The 18,705-nt window shown below is 35.7% G+C and overlaps 3 protein-coding genes across 3 annotated transcripts; 2 read left to right on the top strand and 1 right to left on the bottom strand.

Moving 5' to 3' along the window:
* Nucleotides 1-220: 220 nt before the first annotated feature.
* Nucleotides 221-1,862, top strand: LOC116294131 (dehydrogenase/reductase SDR family member 12). Its single transcript, XM_031701667.2, has 3 exons — nt 221-774; nt 943-1,107; nt 1,187-1,862. The coding sequence occupies exons 1-3, from the start codon at nt 246-248 to the stop codon at nt 1,450-1,452; spliced, it is 960 nt and encodes a 319-aa protein (XP_031557527.1). The 5' UTR covers nt 221-245; the 3' UTR covers nt 1,453-1,862.
* LOC116294132 (toll-interacting protein) lies at nt 1,797-5,551 on the bottom strand. The gene is made up of 6 exons (XM_031701668.1): nt 5,458-5,551; nt 4,478-4,653; nt 4,215-4,348; nt 3,636-3,684; nt 3,248-3,400; nt 1,797-3,046 (listed from the first exon to the last, which is right to left on the bottom strand). Exons 1-6 carry the CDS (start codon nt 5,504-5,506, stop codon nt 2,735-2,737), a joined length of 873 nt encoding a protein of 290 aa, XP_031557528.1. The 5' UTR covers nt 5,507-5,551; the 3' UTR covers nt 1,797-2,734.
* Nucleotides 5,552-5,836: 285 nt separating this feature from the next.
* On the top strand, nt 5,837-18,014 carry LOC116294148 (GDP-L-fucose synthase). The gene is made up of 11 exons (XM_031701692.2): nt 5,837-5,944; nt 6,425-6,570; nt 7,353-7,467; nt 7,661-7,714; nt 8,041-8,189; nt 9,053-9,186; nt 9,870-9,934; nt 10,562-10,628; nt 10,960-11,039; nt 17,307-17,406; nt 17,582-18,014. The coding sequence occupies exons 2-11, from the start codon at nt 6,431-6,433 to the stop codon at nt 17,635-17,637; spliced, it is 960 nt and encodes a 319-aa protein (XP_031557552.1). The 5' UTR covers nt 5,837-5,944; nt 6,425-6,430; the 3' UTR covers nt 17,638-18,014.
* Nucleotides 18,015-18,705: the final 691 nt, after the last annotated feature.

The following is an 18,705-nucleotide window of genomic DNA, read 5'->3' as shown; positions in this document are numbered from 1 at the left end:
TTCATTTCTTCTTTCACCTTTTCTCAGCTCCTGTTTCCATTTTCTTCATTGTTTACCTTCCTGTTTCTTCCAATGCATTTATTTTCCTTTTCAATTAGTGGCAGGGAATTCATGCTTTAGATCGTGTGAAGAGAAACACATGTTGGGATCCCTGTGATTATAATAAACATTACAATATTGGGTTTCCTGTGGATAATATTACATAATCAATAACATTGATTGTCACAAGACTATACCATTCAAACATGTCGGTTTACAGATATTCTGTATGGTTTGTCAAAGGTTTACGAGAATACACCAAGACAGGCTTTATAGCTGCACAAAAATCCTTCAAACCCGATGCATTGGACGCAGACATCAGCCAGAGATCGTTCATGATCACCGGCGCAAACAGCGGAGTTGGAAAAGCCACTGCTATCGCCTTAGCCAAGAAGGGTGCTTTTGTTCATATGGTTTGTCGTGACCAGGGAAGAGGAGAACAAGCAAGAGATGAGATCGTAGAGATCTCTGGCAATAGCAAGGTGGAGCTGCATATACTAGACATGTCACAGCCTTCAACTGTTCGTAAATTTGCTCGTGAATTCGTTTCTTCAGAGAGACCTTTACACGTCCTAGTGAATAACGCAGGATGTATGGTAAACCAAAGAGAGCTAACTACTGATGAGCTTGAAAAGAACTTTGCTACTAACACTTTGGGGACATATATCTTAACGAAGGAGTTGATTCCTTGTCTATCAAGGAATGAATCACCCAGAGTCATCACTGTTTCTTCAGGTTTGTAAAGGTTGTTTGGGGGTGCCTGTGGGGAAGGAGGACGGGGGGGAGGGGGGTGGAGAAGGGGCTGGAGGCGGGGGTAGATGTTGTTGAAGTCTGCATGAACTGAACCAGAACACTTTATAGCTTATAACCTGCAATGATGCCATACCTTTTTTTCTATTGAAGGTGGAATGCTTCTCGTTAAGCTTGACCATACTGACTTACAGTCTCAAAACATGAGTAAGTTTGATGGAGCCCTGGTTTATGCCCAGAACAAGAGACAGCAAGTGGTGATGACAGAGCGATTGGCAGACAAGTATCCAAACATTTATTTTGCGTCCATGCATCCTGGTAAGTCAAAATGTCTTGTACATTTATATTATCGCTGTTTTTGTCTTGCAGCTAACTTGCTTACTACTTTATTCGTCAGGTTGGGCCGACACCCCAGCTGTTCGCACCTCCATGCCAGACTTCTACAATCGTACTAAACATGTCCTACGATCAGCAGAGCAGGGTGCAGATACAATCATATGGCTGTGCATCACACCCAATGTTTCCCAGCATCCAAATGGGTCATTTTTTCAGGACAGGAATCCAGTTCCCAAGCACCTTCCACTGGCATGGACAAAATCTTCATTAGAAGAAGAGAATGAACTAATGCTTGCATTAGATGAAATGTCAAATAAATTTGAATAAAAATAAGCAAAGCATTCAATATAGTGCTAGCTAGTTATGTCTATTATTTAAAGGTGCCAGCAACTAAACAACTACAATACATGTAATTCAGTAGTCGTTTTTCACCTCTGGGGTATTTTGTTCAATTCCTGGACTTCCCATTATATGTGAGTAGAGTTCATTTCATCTCTTTCTTGACTTATGGGAGTTTTTCTCTGGGATCTACAGTTTTCTTCCCCCTATAGTCAAAACCTGCAAGTTCAATTTGTAACTTAGCCATGCCCTGATTTAGAACAAAGCCCCATCTAGCGTAACTCTCATTTTCCAATCCACTCATGTTTTAAGAAATAGAAATATGCAAATCATACTTGTGGCTGTAAATTTTAATATTTTGATCAAAAATAAAGTATATATTTACAAATCTTAAGAAATGGAACAGACTTCTACTTGTGTATCTTAACAGTACCTACGCTCAAAATCAAATTTACAATTGATATTTAAGTGATAAAATTATTTATAATTTGAATCTATATTGAAATAGTGCATAATGATCAGTGTTCAACAAATATAATTTAGAAATTTAGAGGCTTTTATCAGCTGATTGTCACAGCCATTGTCTTAGTTATTTGAATGTAGTTCAACTAGAATACTAGTTCTCTCAGTTGGGGCAGAATGGCTTCCTAGTATGGGAATGAGGTTTTCATTATTTTTACCTTGCTATATTTAGGGTGTACATACTTTGTGAGAAAAATCACTGTATTTTTTTCAAAAAAGCAGCAATGGAAAGTAAACCTGTTTTTTTCTGAACAAAAGGAGAAAATATGATGAACACTATCATTCCCCTGATCCAATCTTGGATTAAGTAGCTTTCTAATTTTGAATGTAATAATGACATTTTAATGTCTTTATAATCAGTTAAAATGCTTTTGCTCTAGATACTAGATAAGTGGCTTTCCATGTACCTCTACGCACAATGTACCAACGAGACAAATGTTTAATGAAAGTTCTATGAATTATCATTATCATTCTAAATTACTTACGTGTAGTCAAACTAGTTAACCAGTTAAACAATTATGATGCAGCAGGCAGACTACAACCAATCAGAAGGATTGAGACAAAATAAATATCATGACTTCAACCAATCACAATCTTTCATTTGACCATGGTTCAACTTGATCTGGCCTTCATATCTACTCCTGATTGGCTTAAAATTGGCTTATTTTGCTTTCAAACTACAGTTTGATTAATGATTAATTAATATCATTAGTTAAAGTGGTTGCAGTATCAGCTGTAATGCTGTTACTTAAGTACTAGCAGCTTCTTGGTCTTCACTTGTCATGGCTAACAAATTAGTCGTTGCTTCTCCAACATCATTTCCTGAAGCTTCCAACACAGATTTGATTACACTTTCTTCCATATTAGGGAACATATCTTTAAGATTCTGGATGTCTTGTTGTGTTGGTTGTCTGGGAGGGAGTGGTTGGGCTTGAGGGTCTGCTTGAGGTTGTTGTTGGTATCCACCAGGGTACATGACTGGTACGCCAGGAACCATTGGTTGTGGCACCATCATAACTGGCATTGGCTGTTGATACATCACTGGTTGAGCTTGCACTTCCTGGAAGATAAAATAGCTCCATGAAATTCTTATGTACTGTCTCACTAAGATGTTTATTGGGAAGGAAGGGTGTGAATGTGAAAGTTGAAGAAGTCATTAAGAGCCTAGCTCCAACCCAATCATCTATCTTTCCCAACGTGAAAAGGGAGGTACTGTATTTTTTCTAGTGAGGATTAATTAAACATGAGTATAATGGCTTACCCTGTAAGAAAAGACCAGGTTTATCATTCCTTCTTTTTCTTCTCCTTGTCTTCCACTTAATGAGTACCAATCATCTAATGTTTCTCCATTTAACACTTGATCATTGATCTGAACCAACCCCCATGCTACTCTTTCATCCATTGAAAATGACCTCTGCAATTAAAAATAATTTGTAAGAAAAGTAAAATTAAGAACCAATAATGTATACTTCTAATGAATTTAGCATTCGTAATATTGGAAAGTATCTATAGATGGTCTTAGAACATAATATGGTACATCGTGGATTTTCTGGGGTAGGGATAAATGTGAATACTGTTTCTGTAAAAAGTAATATTCATTACTAGTACTCAGCCTATACAATATGGTGATATGCTTCTTTAAAACTTACTTCATCAAATATTTCAATGTAAATTGATGAAACACCCCTTGGTAAAGAACTAGAAAATGAAAGAATAAAAATCGCTGTAGAGTTATTAAATATATCATCAACAAAAATACATAATTAATCCAAAAAACTGTCAGTGTAGGTTCAAAAGCAAAAACCCCTTAAAAATGAACCCCTGATCTAATGAACTGATGGCCAAATATCTGACTAATTTGTGGAAGATGCAAGGTGGTGCCATTCAACAATACTATCCAGGTTCAATTCCCAGACTTGGTGTCAGATGTAAGTAGAGCTGTTTGGTGGTTTTCTGTCATGTTTTTAGGGTTCTTTTCACTCCAGGTTTTCCAGTTTTTCATCCCTCCTCAAAAATAAAATTTTATATTAAATTTTGATCTATCAGGTGCCTTATTAATTATCACCAGACACTATAATCCAAGACATTTGAGTTTATGCTTTCCATCAATCACATATCCAATGACTGGATTGAGATGTATTGATCAAGCAAAGTGGGTATAAATAATTCTTAACAATCATATCGAGACAAAAACCCATTCCCTTAAGACATAAAGAACACTTTTATACCATGCCATTAGTTTATTCCATCTTGGGTTTGCTGCTCCATTATGAGCTGTTGGTGTCTCAAATACACTATTACCAACAGTGATTCTGCAATAGGGATCCATCCTTGTTAAACCATAATTCTTTGCAAGTTTTGCCTAAGAAGAAAAAAACAAAAAGAACAACAAATAAAATTTTGTAAAAGTATGAATTATGCTTAAATATATATGGGAGATGTTACATAATGCAAATATATACCGTAACAATAATAAACATGATTATTATACCTGTACAACAGTTATGCTCAGTCGTCCAGTAGGAACCTGTTGTACTGGCAGAAATGTACCGGGGTACATAACTCGTACCATGCCGGGTGCTTGACCAGCAGCAGGGGTACCACCAGGAGCGTTGAAACGAAGGAAATCTTCTGGTAGGTCACCAGTCATTACCTTATCACGCTGTGCTGTAAAAAGTATATACAACACTTAGTTGCCTAATGCACAACTTGTTGTTGAAGCTTAACAAAGGGTTCTTACACTTATTGATACCTTACAATATTATGAGAACTCTGACATTTCAATGGGTTGCAGTGAAAGTAATTGTTTACTGTGCCAGTCAACAATATGAAAGGTACTGACTGATTATTTTTGATTAATAGCAGCAAAAAAACAAATTTCAGCGTTCAGGTCGCAACTACTGAGTTCGCAAAATATGGAAAACCCAAGTAGTTATGCATTTTTTTTAAAAATTCAGAATGCTTGCTACATCAAACATGGTTTATAAATGGACAATGCTTTGTTTTTTTTGAATGTCACTATTAGCCGTTAACCAGAAATCTATTGATTAATCCAACAAAGTAACGTAAACTATTTTCAAAATAGTTGGTAAATCAACATAGCAATATAATGACACCCATTTCTAGTGCATCTATTATCTAATGAGATATGCCCCAGTTGTTAAAACTTTATCTAGACACACCTACAAAATTAATAAATACAATTATAAATATAGGATAACGAGAATATTAGGATATTGGAATAAAATATGTTCCAAATATATATAAAGACTTTCACTTTTCGTAGGTGGAGGGCTTGAGTGAGCCTTACTAGTATGGGCGATTGACGCAATCAAATGAAAATTAACAGCAGAATCTTCTTGTCTAGAAATGTCTTGAAATAGTTGTTAGCTTGTTGAAGTTGCTTATTCGCACGGTAAAAGATCGAAAGACACTCAAAAACAAACAGATAAATAGAAAACCTTCTTTTACCTCTTTGTGTGTCCGCCATCTTGGAATCTCTTGGAACCTGATGGTACATTATTCATGAAGAACAAATTGAAAAGTCAAAACGCGTCCTCTTCCAAAGGGACCTTTTTGGTTCGAATATCCATTTTAGATTATTTCTTTTATTATTATTATTATTATTATTATTATTATTATTATTATTATTATTGTTTTATTTTAAAAAAAGTTTCTATTTATCTTTCTGCTTCTTCGTGGTTCAATCATTCAACTTTAAAATTTTAACTCAACTGCAATTTTTATTCGGGGAAGGGGAGATAGGGGAGACCAAAACCGATGTTTATCCGACCATCTCCGAGCGTATGAATGTATTTCCGAGTGTTTGACGATACTAACCGGCGTTCTTCTTCTGTACAGCTGCTTGTCTGTACTATTAATTATCAGTTATAAAGTTCTAAGAAGAAAACGTTTGAAATACAATTCTTGATCTTGTTTACATTCAATCTGAAAATTAGTAAGTAATAATACAAATAATTTCTGGCTTAAAGTCTAAAATTTATTTATCATTCTTTATGACATGGTAGATTTTCAAATGTTGTTTAGCAAAAATTGATTAACAAATTTTCGAACCAGGTTGGCCACGTGTCGTCTAGAAAATATACTCGTGCTTTCTTATTGTATTTGCCCTCTACCTTTTCTACTAGAGTACTGCAGTTTACATAAACAGCTAATTTAGACCTTTGCTTAGATAAAACGACTCGAGTTTAATAAAAACCTACTAGATGTATACTGTCTAATTAATGTTATTTTGCCTTGTGTAGACTTGTGTTTCATCATTTATAGCCTGCCTTGCTTAGTATCTGCTTGCAGGAGTCGTGGTGTTGCAGTGTTGCAAAGAAAAGGAAGGATGGGAGTAAGAGTAACACAGGCTAAATCGATCGTAGTTGATTGATTTATTAATATATTTTTCACTGTTTTTATTTTTGTACTGTAGTAAAAAATGGCATCTCAAAAAAAGAAAATTCTAGTTACTGGAGGGAGTGGTCTCGTTGGCATGGCAATAAAGAAAATAGTTGAGAAAGAAGAAAGTGGACCCAATGAAGAATGGATATTTATTTCCTCTAAAGATGGAGACCTAACGTGAGTTATTTTTTGTATCATTGTTTGAATCATTATCTGTTGTCATTGGAGATCATGGGATTAGGGTAAGCATAAGCAGTTGTGTCCTGTACTGCTCAGGCTGTGTTCATAATGTATGGCGGGGGGGGGGGGGGGGGGGGGGGGCAGGCAAAAATTTGAAATGTCTGGAATAATATTCTTAACACACCCCACCTTAAAGTCATGCAAAAAAATATGATCCCCCTAAGCAAGGCTTGTAGCTTCTTCAAAAAATTGTGCATCCCCCTATTTTTCTGATAAAAATTTGCCCATCCCGATGATCCCCCCTCAATTTCACCTGCTCCCCCACCCCCGCCATACATTATGAACGCAGCCTTATAAATGTTCAAATGCATACATTAAAGACACTTGCTTGACCTCAGCTTCAAAATGCATCTATAGTCTTGGTTCCTTACACCCAAGCTAATTAACCAAGACAAACTCGAGATATTACAGAGAAGGGCATTGTGTTTCTTTTTCCACAACTATTGCTGGAATTCAATGTATAAGAGAGGATAAAAGAGCTTGAATCGTTAAGTCTCCTATGATGAAGAGCAGACAGCAGACTTACTAATTTGTTGTACTTGATCATTAACAACTACATCTCAGTTGACTTTCACCAAGATTCCTCCATTCTATTCCCACTGTTTCCTTCTTACTTCTGAGGAAAAGTAAAAGAAACTTCAAAAAAAACTTTTGATGTTATTTAACATTTGACAGATATACTTGTTGCTGAATTACTAACAGTATCTTTCTCTTTGCAGAGATTTTGAATCAACCAAAGCTATATTTGACAAGCACCAGCCTACTCATGTCATTCATCTAGCAGCCATGGTTGGAGGGCTTTTTAAGAATCTTAAATATAACTTAGACTTCTGGGTAAGTGACTTGTATGGATATAATGCTTTACTATGAATGAATGAATATAACCTTTATTTTACCAGGGTTGTCCTTTCAGCATGCGTATAACACACTGTTACCAATAGGACCCTAATTAAGAAATCATAAAGAGCAGATTTTTTTCTGACTACAAAAATTTCACATTATTTATTTTTGTTTCTGTTTTTATCAGAGATTGAACATAAAGATAAATGACAATGTTCTGCATAATGCCTTTTTGCACAAAGTAAGTTTCAATGTCATTTTTTCCTTGTAAATTGTAATGAAAACACAGTACATACACTTGAGAAGAACCTTTTTCTACAACCATGGGTAGTGTGCATCATCTCTCTGCTGCCGTAATGGGTTCAAACAATGCTACTCGCTACTCCTGTGCGCCAACAGTTTTTCCTACTCATATTCTCTAGTTTTCCTCGCTCTGCAAAAATCATCTTCTGAATTCTAATCTAATAATGGAATAAGTGCCACATTTAGTGCTATACTCGTTAAACAGACTGAATGTTTGACCACTTTTTCCCTTACTATTTTTGGCTATAATAATATTTTGTATAGGTTCAGAAGTGTGTTTCTTGTTTGTCAACCTGTATCTTCCCAGACAAGACTACATATCCTATTGATGAGACCATGGTACATAATGGCCCACCCCATGACTCTAATTTTGGTTATGCATATGCAAAAAGAATGATTGATGTACAGAACAGGTACCAATAAATCTCTCTTTAGGAGCGTACCATTCATACTGTTTATGAACTGAGGGAATACATGGATTCTGTGTTTTAAGTCCTATAGTAACACCTTTTTGGTACCCCTCCCCCCCCCCCACCCAACACACACACACCCCCTCCCATTACAACCCCATACATTTGTACCCCCTCTCCCTAAGCATTAGGGACGGGTCATTAAGTATAGGGGGGGGAGGGGTGGGCCAGAAATTTCTGAAATCATCATAAATGAAAAAAAAGTGACTCACCCTTCAGGCTACACATTATTACTATCAGCCCACCTTCTGATGAATGCATAAAAAATGATGACCCTAACCCTAATTCCATCTCAAATATTTTTAGCTAAATGTTCCAAAATAGAGTACAAACACTACAAGTTTGCAATCTTTTGCACAAATTTCAAAAAGCACTATAAAAATATTATTGTTACTATTTTTCATTATCAAAAAAGGTTTTTATATCATCATGTTTAACATTCTTTTGTGTGTCAGTAAGTTATCTGAACCCTACTAGATGGAATTACCTTTTTTGCATGATAACCCATGGCCCACCCCTAATGTTCTGCATAAAGTCTCATGACCCACCCTCTTTTTTCTGCTTGAAAATGATGGCCCACCCCCCATTTTTTCAGGCCCACCCCCCCTGTACTTTATGACAAGTCCCTTATCAATATAAAATGCCCCCCCCCCCTCATTGTTTGTGAGACACTATCACTTATTCTGTTTATTTTATTAATTCATTTTATATGTATGCCTTACATTTGTTGGTGCAAACACTACAAGTTTGCAATCTTTTGCACAAATTTCAAAAAGCAATTCTTACTTGTAAATTCCCACCTTTAGGGCCTATAATAAGCAACATGGCTGCCAGTTTACTAGCGTCATTCCAACTAATGTTTATGGTCCTCATGACAATTATAATCTTGAAGACTCTCACGTGATACCTGGGTTGATACACAAGTGTTACATTGCAATGAGTAAGTTAATACTTAGTGCGCACATGTATAATTGTGTCACTTTCTACTTTGATAATGATCCTGGAATAAAAGGTCATATGTAGCAGTATCATAAATTTGCATTTTTATTATTGTTAGTATGGATTATTAAGTATCTTTGATGCAAGCAACCGACGTTCTCAGTCCTCTTGATTGACTGGTGACTTGCTAGGCTTGCTAGAATATAATCCAGTTAAACTTTCCTGTTCTACTGGTAAATAGTATTTCAGGTATACATACTGGTACAATATTATTCTACAGTATTTAGTGCTTAGAATAATCATAATCAGCAGTAACATAATGATCATCATCATTTTCATAAATCATCGTCATCATCATGCACTGTCATCAGTAACATTGAGTATCATCGACAACCAGTGTAGCACCTCAACGTATTATAAAAATACACTATCATCAGCAACATTAGTATTATCATCAATATCATCATTATGACCTTCATCACCATCACTATCATCTCCAGCAGCTGCAGCAGCATCAGCAGCAATGTTAGCAGCAATATTGACAGCAGCAGTAGCACCAACAACATGATTAGCAGAAGTAGGAGCATTGTCAACAGCTCTACAAAAACTAGTTTTTCAACCCTCAACAAACCCTCAAGTCCCATAGCTTAATAACAAAATGTATTAACCACTTTGTTCTTCTAGAAAAAGATGAACCACTCATTGTTTGGGGAACTGGGAAACCAAGAAGACAGTTCATCTATTCTCTGGTAAAATTCCACCTTTCTTGAATTTGAAATCTTGAAATCTCTTGAAATCCAGACAGTTTTTCTGACCCAGTGTGTGTACTATATTTTATTGTAAATGGTAAAATACCTTTTTAAACATCATTGTTCCTTCAACTATTAGCTGGTTTTCCAGGGAGCTCATGCATGGTTGCACACTTTACCCCCTCTCTCCATCAGTTCTCTGTTTTTAGAGTACCTTCAAAGTTGAAACTATACGGATTAGAGAAAAGTTAAAACATGTGGAGATATTGAGGAATGAACCATGGAACTCTAGCTTGGAAGGTCGCATATATATTAAGCAACTGAGCCTGCTCCGTAAATGCTCCAACTGCTTTTTTCCCCCTCCTGCTAATGGCAATTAATTCTTTCCTGAGTGCCTAGAGCAGCTCTGGATAGATGCTATACAAATAGGTGTTGTTATTATCATCATCATTATCATCATCACCATCATCATTATTATTGTTATTATTATTATTATTATTATTATTATTATTATTATTGTATTAACATTGTATACAAATAGCTACAGTTTGAGGAATGTCATATCTTGGGAGTTTTTCAAGAAAACTAACACAACTTTTCTGATATATATTTTTATTATCATGTCAGGATCTTGCACGTTTGATGATTTGGGTCCTCAGAGAATACAATGAAATTGATCCTATCATATTGTCAGGTAAGTCTAATGCTAGCTATAGTGCAAATTATTTTTGCATCAACCACAAGCTTATGAGGCACAGTATTCGTATAGTTGGGATACACTTTACTTGAGACTAAGATGGGAAAAGGGAAAAAGTGTACAGTCCCCTGCCCCAACCTTCTCCACAGGTCCCCTGTCATGGGCTTTAGAAGCTTATGCATATGCATTTTCTAGTTCTCCTTGAAAAAGTATTGCTTGCCATAGGAAATCCAATCTACCAACCTGGACTCTTGCAACAATCCTGGGAAGCTTGGCATGTAACTAGCTATACACGTGTAATTTGCTTGTTCTTGTCTAATATTTACAGTCAGTGAAGAAGAGGAGATCTCTATTAAAGAAGTAGCAGGATTGGTAGCTAAAGGAATGGGAATGACCAAAGATCTTGTTGTATCCTTTTGTGTTGATGTTTTGTTGTTTTTCTTGTTTCTGGTCATCACAAAGATGCAGTAACTGGTTATGATTACCATTAAAACATTGTTTTATTGCATGCATGTGCAACGTTGTTTAAAATTGCATATGCAAAAGGTTTTTTATTGTATGTACAATATGGTTATATCATATGAGCAACATTGTTTCATCATATAAAGAACATCATTTCATTGCATGGCAACATTGCTTTATTGTGTGTGTAACATTGTTTCATTGTATGAGCAACATTGTTTCATTGCTTGTGCAACATTGTTTCATTGTATGAACAACATTGTTTCATTGTATGAGCAACATTGTTTCATTGCTTGTGCAACATTGTTTCATTGTATGAGCAACATTGTTTCATTGCTTGTGCAACATTGTTTCATTGTATGAACAACATTGTTTCATTGTATGAGCAACATTGTTTCATTGTATGAACAACATTGTTTCATTGTATGAACAACATTGTTTCATTGTATGAGCAACATTGTTTCATTGTATGAACAACATTGTTTCATTGTATGAGCAACATTGTTTCATTGCATGTGCAACATTGTTTCATTGTATGAGCAACATTGTAATGAAACAATACATTTGCTCATACAATGAAACAATGTTGCTCATACAATGAAACAATGTTGCACAAGCAATGAAACAATGTTGCACAAGCAATGAAACAATGTTGCACATACAATGAAACAATGTTGCACAAGCAACATTGTATGAGCAACATTGTTTCATTGTATGAGCAACATTGTTTCATTGTATGAGCAACATTGTTTCATTGCTTGTGCAACATCGTTTCATTGTATGAGCAACATTGTTTCATTGCATGTGCAACATTGTTTCATTGTATGAGCAACATTGTTTCATTGTATGAGCAACATTGTTTCATTGTATGAGCAAATGTATTGTTTCATTACAATGTTGCTCATACAATGAAACAATGTTGCACAAGCAACATTGTATGAGCAACATTGTTTCATTGTATGAGCAACATTGTTTCATTGTATGAGCAACATTGTTTCATTGTATGAGCAACATTGTTTCATTGCTTGTGCAACATTGTTTCATTGCTTGTGCAACATTGTTTCATTGTATGAGCAACATTGTTTCATTGTATGAACAACATTGTTTCATTGTATGAGCAACATTGTTTCATTGTATGAGCAACATTGTTTCATTGCATGTGCAACATTGTTTCATTGTATGAGCAACATTGTTTCATTGCTTGTGCAACATTGTTTCATTGCTTGTACAACATTGTTTCATTGTATGAGCAACATTGTTTCATTGCTTGTGTAACATTGTTTCATTGTATGAGCAACATTGTTTCATTGCTTGTGTAACATTGTTTCATTGTATGAGCAACATTGTTTCGTTGTTTCATTTTATCATCACGTCACGGCGCCGTATGGGAGCCACAAAATTAGGTCTCTATTTTTTAGTATATTTTATTTATTATTTGAGTTTTAACACTACAAAATGTGTTTTAGATCGATCCTTTTACTTACAATTACCTGCTGACCTGAAAATTCCATCAAATCTATTACTCTGGAGTGATATTTTTCTATGTTTGAATTTTCGACCGTTAGCCGTTAGAATCTCCTTGTCTCCGTGTGGTTACTTCAAGTCTTCGTTCTCTCGTGTAAAGCTGACTAAACATGGTTCTACTTCTCTACTTATTGCTGGTTATGATCCTCCTTTTGACATCACTATTTATATGGACATTGAACGAAATCCTGGACCTTCAAATATTTCACCGTTTGACCTCTCTACAGGATCTGGATCTGTCAACATTCTGCTTCAGCCTTCAAATTTGCCGTCTATACCGTACTCTAGAAATGAACTATATCGTTATCGTAACTGTGTTTCAACCAAAAGCCTGTCATCTATTAATTTTGCTGTCTTCAAAGAACTAAACATTTTTCGCTATCGTGGAAATCGTGGTGGTCGTTGTAAATCCTCTTCTGTTGATCGCTATGCTTCACTGAGCCTTAAGTCCGTTGAAAATACCCAACGTGTAATTCCTTCTGCTGATAATTTGCTCAATTTCTGCCTTTTCAACTCGAGATCGATTAACAACAAATCTCTTCATTTAAAGACCTTGTCGTTGATGAAAATATTGATATTCTTGCTTTGACTGAAACCTGGCTTAGGAATAATGATAGTAACAGTGACTTTGCTTCTCGCGATATTTGTCCAGATGGTTTTTCTTTTGAACACTGTCCTCGAATTAATCGTTCTGGTGGTGGAATTGGTCTTCTTTTCAAGAAATCGATTAAAATCAAACGTATTAACACTACTGTTTCTTACTCTTCTTTTGAACACTTGGAATTTACTCTTCGTGGAAGTTCGAGTCAAGTCCGTCTTATTGTTGTGTACAGACCGCCGCCTACTTTGAAAAATAATTCATCAACTTCTAAGTTCTTCCAAGAATTTTCGTCGCTGCTTGAATCTCTTTCTATGTTCAATGGTAAACTGTTAATTGTTGGTGATTTTAATTTCCATGTTGATAACCCAAATGATGTCTACGCTGTTCGTTTTACTGATTTACTTGATTGTTTTAATTTATCTATCTTGAATAACTTGGCTGAACCTACTCACAAAAACAATCATGTTCTTGATCTCCTGATATCTAGGAATGATGACTTGCTTGTTAAGAATGTTTATATCCGTGATCCTGTGTTGTCTGATCATTTTGCTGTTCATTGTAAGTTAGCTGTCACCAGACCCTGTGCTTCTATACGTACTCTGGCCTATCGTAAAATTCGTTCTATTGATATGGATCATTTTAGCCGTGATTTATCTCAATCGTCATTAATACAATCTCCTGCTGCTGACTTAGATGATCTCTGCCTTCAATATGACTCTGTTCTGAAATCATTGCTTGATAAACATGCCCCGTTATGTACTAAAATTGTCACGCAACGCCTGAAAGCACCCTGGTATAATGACGTCATAAAAACAAATAAAATCAAGAAAAGAAAGCTTGAAAGGCGCTGGCGAAAATCTAAACTAGCCGTTGATCGTGAATTGTATATTGAACAAAGTAACCTCGTGAAAAAGTTAATATTCGAAGCTAAAATGAATTTCTACTCAAATTTAATCTCTGATGCTGGTTCTGATTGTCACGCAATCTTCAAATCTATTGATCATATGCTACATTTAACTCCTGAAAAAAAGCTACCATCTTCTTCTTCGTCGCAAGTTCTCGCTGATACTTTTGTCGATTATTTTAAAGATAAAATTATCAATATTCGTAATGGTTTTCCTACTTCTGAAAATTCTATGTCAACTCTTGTTGTCTCTGAATTGGACTCCAGTACAACTAGGTGTAGATTGGACTCTTTCTCTCCCGTGACTATTGATGAGCTAACTAAACTCTCCAGTAAACTGATGTCAAAGTCCTGTGAGCTTGATCCTCTTCCTGCTAGTCTCCTTCAAGATAAATCTGCTTCTCTTCTGCCTGTTATCTGTAGGATTGTCAACTCATCTCTCATAAATGGTTCTGTCCCTCCTTCTTTAAAAACTGGTATTGTCAAACCTCTTCTTAAGAAATCATCGTTGGATCATGAAAAACTCGTTAATTACCGTCCTGTATCAAATCTTAAGACTGTCTCTAAAATTATTGGAAAAGTTGTTGCTGATCAACTTTGTGCTTATTTGTCATCTAACAACATGCATGAACCTCTTCAGTCTGCTTATAAACAACTTCATAGCTATGAAACTGCCCTGACTCGTGTCCATAATGTCATCCTTAAAGAAATTGATAATCGTTCTGGTGTTGCTATGGTTCTTCTGGATCTATCTGCAGCTTTTGACACTGTTGATCACACTATTCTTCTTGATCGTATGTATTCAAAGTTTGGAATTTGTGGAACAGCTCTTAAATGGTTTAAGTCATATCTCTGTAATCGTTTGCAGTATGTTTCTGTTCATGGTTCGTTTTCTAAAATTGTTGATATAAATTGTGGTGTACCCCAAGGTTCGGTCCTTGGTCCGCTTCTCTACTTGTTGTACACGTCACCACTAGCTGATATTCTCCGTCGTCACAAAATGTCCTTCCATTTCTTCGCTGATGACACCCAATTATTTATGCCTTTCAGTTGCAATGATGATATTTCTACTGACTTAACTATAAAAAGAATTGAAGCCTGTCTCTGTGAAATAAATGACTGGATGACTGAAAATAAACTTAAACTTAACAAAGCAAAAACTAAACTCCTTATCTTGTCCTCGAAGTATAATCCTCATCTGTCTACTCCTTCTACACTTTGGCGATCAGGTTATCAAACCATCCTGTAATGAAAGAAATATTGGCGTAATCTTTGATTCTGTGATGTCAATGGTTCCTCATGTTAATAATATCTGTAAGACGTCGTTCTATCATTTGCGTAACATTGCTCGTATTCGTAAATTTATCTCCATCCATACTACTGAAAGACTTGTCCATGCTTTTGTGACATCCAGGCTTGATAATTGTAATTCTCTTCTATATGGTTTACCTAATGCTCAAATTGATAAATTACAATATGTTTTGAACTCTGCTGCTCGTCTTGTAACTCTCTCCAAGAAGTATAATCACATCACTCCTGTCCTTTGTTCTCTGCATTGGCTTCCTGTGAAACATCGCATCAATTTCAAGATTCTACTCCTCACTTTCAAAGCACTTCATGGTCTGGCTCCTGTCTACTTGTCTGATCTCATAACTGTGTATAAACCTAAAAGAACTCTCCGCTCATCCAAGGAATTGCTTCTTGTTACTTGTCCGTACAATCTTAAATTTTATGGTTATCGTTGTTTTTCTGTGTCTGCTCCTGTTCTATGGAATTCACTACCGTCTCCTCTTAGAAACACTTCATGTCTAAAAACTTTTAAGAAAGACCTTAAGACTCATTTGTTTAAACTAGCTTTTGAATTATAATTTATATATATTTTACAGCGCTTAGAGCCGACTTGTATAGGCGCTATATAAATCATATTATATTATTATTATTATATTATTGTATGAGCAACATTGTTTCATTGTATGAGCAACATTGTTTCATTGTATGAGCAACATTGTTTCATTGTATGAGCAACATTGTTTCATTGTATGAGCAACATTGTTTCATTGTATGAGCAACATTGTTTCATTGTATGAGCAACATTGTTTCATTGTATGAGCAACATTGTTTCATTGCATGTGCAACATTGTTTCATTGCTTGTGCAACATTGTTTCATTGTATGAGCAACATTGTTTCATTGCTTGTGCAACATTGTTTCATTGCTTGTGCAACATTGTTTCATTGTATGAGCAACATTGTTTCATTGTATGAGCAACATTGTTTCATTGTATGAGCAACATTGTTTCATTGTATGAGCAACATTGTTTCATTGTATGAGCAACATTGTTTCATTGTATGAGCAACATTGTTTCATTGTATGAGCAACATTGTTTCATTGTATGAGCAACATTGTTTCATTGTATGAGCAACATTGTTTCATTGTATGAGCAACATTGTTTCATTGTATGAGCAACATTGTTTCATTGTATGAGCAACATTGTTTCATTGTATGAGCAACATTGTTTCATTGTATGAGCAAATGTATGAGCAACATTGTTTCATTGCTTGTGCAACATTGTTTCATTGTATGAGCAACATTGTTTCATTGCTTGTGCAACATTGTTTCATTGTATGAGCAACATTGTTTCATTGTATGAGCAACATTGTTTCATTGTATGAGCAACATTGTTTCATTGCTTGTGCAACATTGTTTCATTGTATGAGCAACATTGTTTCATTGTATGAGCAACATTGTTTCATTGTATGAGCAACATTGTTTCATTGTATGAACAACATTGTTTCATTGTATGAGCAACATTGTTTCATTGCTTGTGCAACATTGTTTCATTGCTTGTGCAACATTGTTTCATTGTATGAGCAACATTGTTTCATTGCTTGTGCAACATTGTTTCATTGTATGAACAACATTGTTTCATTGTATGTGCAACATTGTTTCATTGCATGTGCAACATTGTTTCATTGCTTGTGTAACATTGTTTCATTGTATGAGCAACATTGTTTCATTGCTTGTGCAACATTGTTTCATTCCGTGTGCAACATTTTTTTAATGCCTATGCAACATTGTTTCGTTTGATGGAAAAATAACCACGAATAATCAGCTAAAATGAATGGGCAATCAAGAGTGTCAGTAGCATTTAACCCTAAGTCGCTGTTTTTCTTGACTGTGATAAGTTTGACACCTCAAAATCTGATGGCCAATTCAAGAAAACAGCAAGTAACGAGAAGTTAAAGAAACTACGTCCAGACTTCAAATTTACTGATCCAAGTATCGGTAAGAATAATACCTACCTGCTTTAAGGAAATAAGGTCACGTGACGAATTGTTAGTACACTTCGTCCACTGAGAGATTCAGTTGAACTGTCGTGAGAATATCCTGTGAAGGGGAGGGGTGGGGCAATACTATTCTGTCTATAATAAATACATGTTTTTTTTCTGTTATATTCCAGCCATCAAAGAAAGCTGCCAGTGGTTCTTGGATAACTATGAAACTTGTCGCAAGTGATTGTGGGATACCACCATATTTATACACGTATAACTCTCTATTGTTCGGATCACAATATAGCCACCATGATAGGCTAAACACATGCCCTTTAGAACTGATCTCTTGGTTCTCTCTTGGTTTGTGCTGGCTTACATTCTTTAAATAATTACCAATAATGTAATGAAATTAGTCACGGTAGACAGATGGAGATGCTGTAGTTAGGAAAGTAGTAGTCACTCGTTAGTCACTTCGTAATGAAAGTTAAACATTAAACAATGATGGTGAAAGTTGTACATTTTGAAAGCGTACTTTCGAGGTGAACTAAATATGGACTTAATTTTATCCCGCTTATTTATCAGCAAGTCAAAAACTAAATAAAAATTACCGGGGAAATGTCATGTTCAGTGTTTTACGTCAGTTAATTATATTCTATTTATCTCCGTTCATCCGTTCTTTTTTCTTTTCGTCCATCGTTTAACCACATCGTTTAACCACTCTAAAAGCCCGGGGAACGTGAAAAAATTATCCATAATTTTACTCGTTCTTTTGATACACTTCTACAACTAGCTGCCGCTTTTTTACCCCTGTTTTCATTGCTACGTCCCTGGGCCCGGTTGTACGAAGCCTGGATAGCGTTATCGTCCGGCGGATAAATCCTTATCCATTGGATAAAGTGATGCTGTTATCCAATGAATTTATCGAAGCGAAGCCTGGATAGCATTATCGTCCGGCGGATAAATCCTTATCCATTGGATAAAGTGATGCTGTTATCCAATGAATTTATCCACTGGATACGATTTATCCGTCGGATAGCGCTATCCAGGATTCGTACAACCGAGCCCTGATCGAGACAAAAGTCGCGAGAGTGAAGTAAGTAAATACACTGCCGTTAATCAAATAAGTTGTTTGGTACCTTTACACACTCTGGTTTTCTCGTTATATAGAACCATTAATATATTAAACGCACATCAGGTCATTGAATAAACAATCAAGACGATTCCAGCTTAATCGCACCGTCTTCGGGTTTAATACAACCCGCGCATCTGATCAAATCTGTTACTCACTTTCAATTCGCTTCCTCGCCAATTT

This window comes from Actinia tenebrosa, unplaced genomic scaffold, assembly GCF_029948245.1.
Source record: "Actinia tenebrosa isolate PJP-AT-01 unplaced genomic scaffold, QUT_ActTen_1.0 PGA_scaffold1__47_contigs__length_23844297, whole genome shotgun sequence".
Classification (NCBI taxonomy): Eukaryota; Metazoa; Cnidaria; class Anthozoa; order Actiniaria; family Actiniidae; genus Actinia; species Actinia tenebrosa.
The sequence above is the reverse complement of the archived record's forward strand: the minus strand, read 5'-3'. Positions and strand labels throughout refer to the sequence as shown.

Excerpts from the sequence above, each read along its gene's own strand:
- LOC116294131 (XM_031701667.2), top strand. The coding sequence starts at position 246 with ATGTCGGTTTACAGATATTCTGTATGGTTTGTCAAAGGTTTACGAGAA. Across the intron at positions 775-942 it reads AGTCATCACTGTTTCTTCAG|GTGGAATGCTTCTCGTTAAG; the intron begins GTTTGTAAAGGT and ends TTTCTATTGAAG. Across the intron at positions 1,108-1,186 it reads TTTTGCGTCCATGCATCCTG|GTTGGGCCGACACCCCAGCT; the intron begins GTAAGTCAAAAT and ends TTTATTCGTCAG.
- LOC116294132 (XM_031701668.1), bottom strand. The coding sequence starts at position 5,506 with ATGTACCATCAGGTTCCAAGAGATTCCAAGATGGCGGACACACAAAGA. Across the intron at positions 4,349-4,477 it reads TGAGCATAACTGTTGTACAG|GCAAAACTTGCAAAGAATTA; the intron begins GTATAATAATCA and ends TTTTCTTCTTAG. Across the intron at positions 3,401-3,635 it reads ACATTGAAATATTTGATGAA|AGGTCATTTTCAATGGATGA; the intron begins GTAAGTTTTAAA and ends TTTTAATTGCAG.
- LOC116294148 (XM_031701692.2), top strand. The coding sequence starts at position 6,431 with ATGGCATCTCAAAAAAAGAAAATTCTAGTTACTGGAGGGAGTGGTCTC. Across the intron at positions 7,715-8,040 it reads ATAATGCCTTTTTGCACAAA|GTTCAGAAGTGTGTTTCTTG; the intron begins GTAAGTTTCAAT and ends TATTTTGTATAG. Across the intron at positions 10,629-10,959 it reads TGATCCTATCATATTGTCAG|TCAGTGAAGAAGAGGAGATC; the intron begins GTAAGTCTAATG and ends TAATATTTACAG.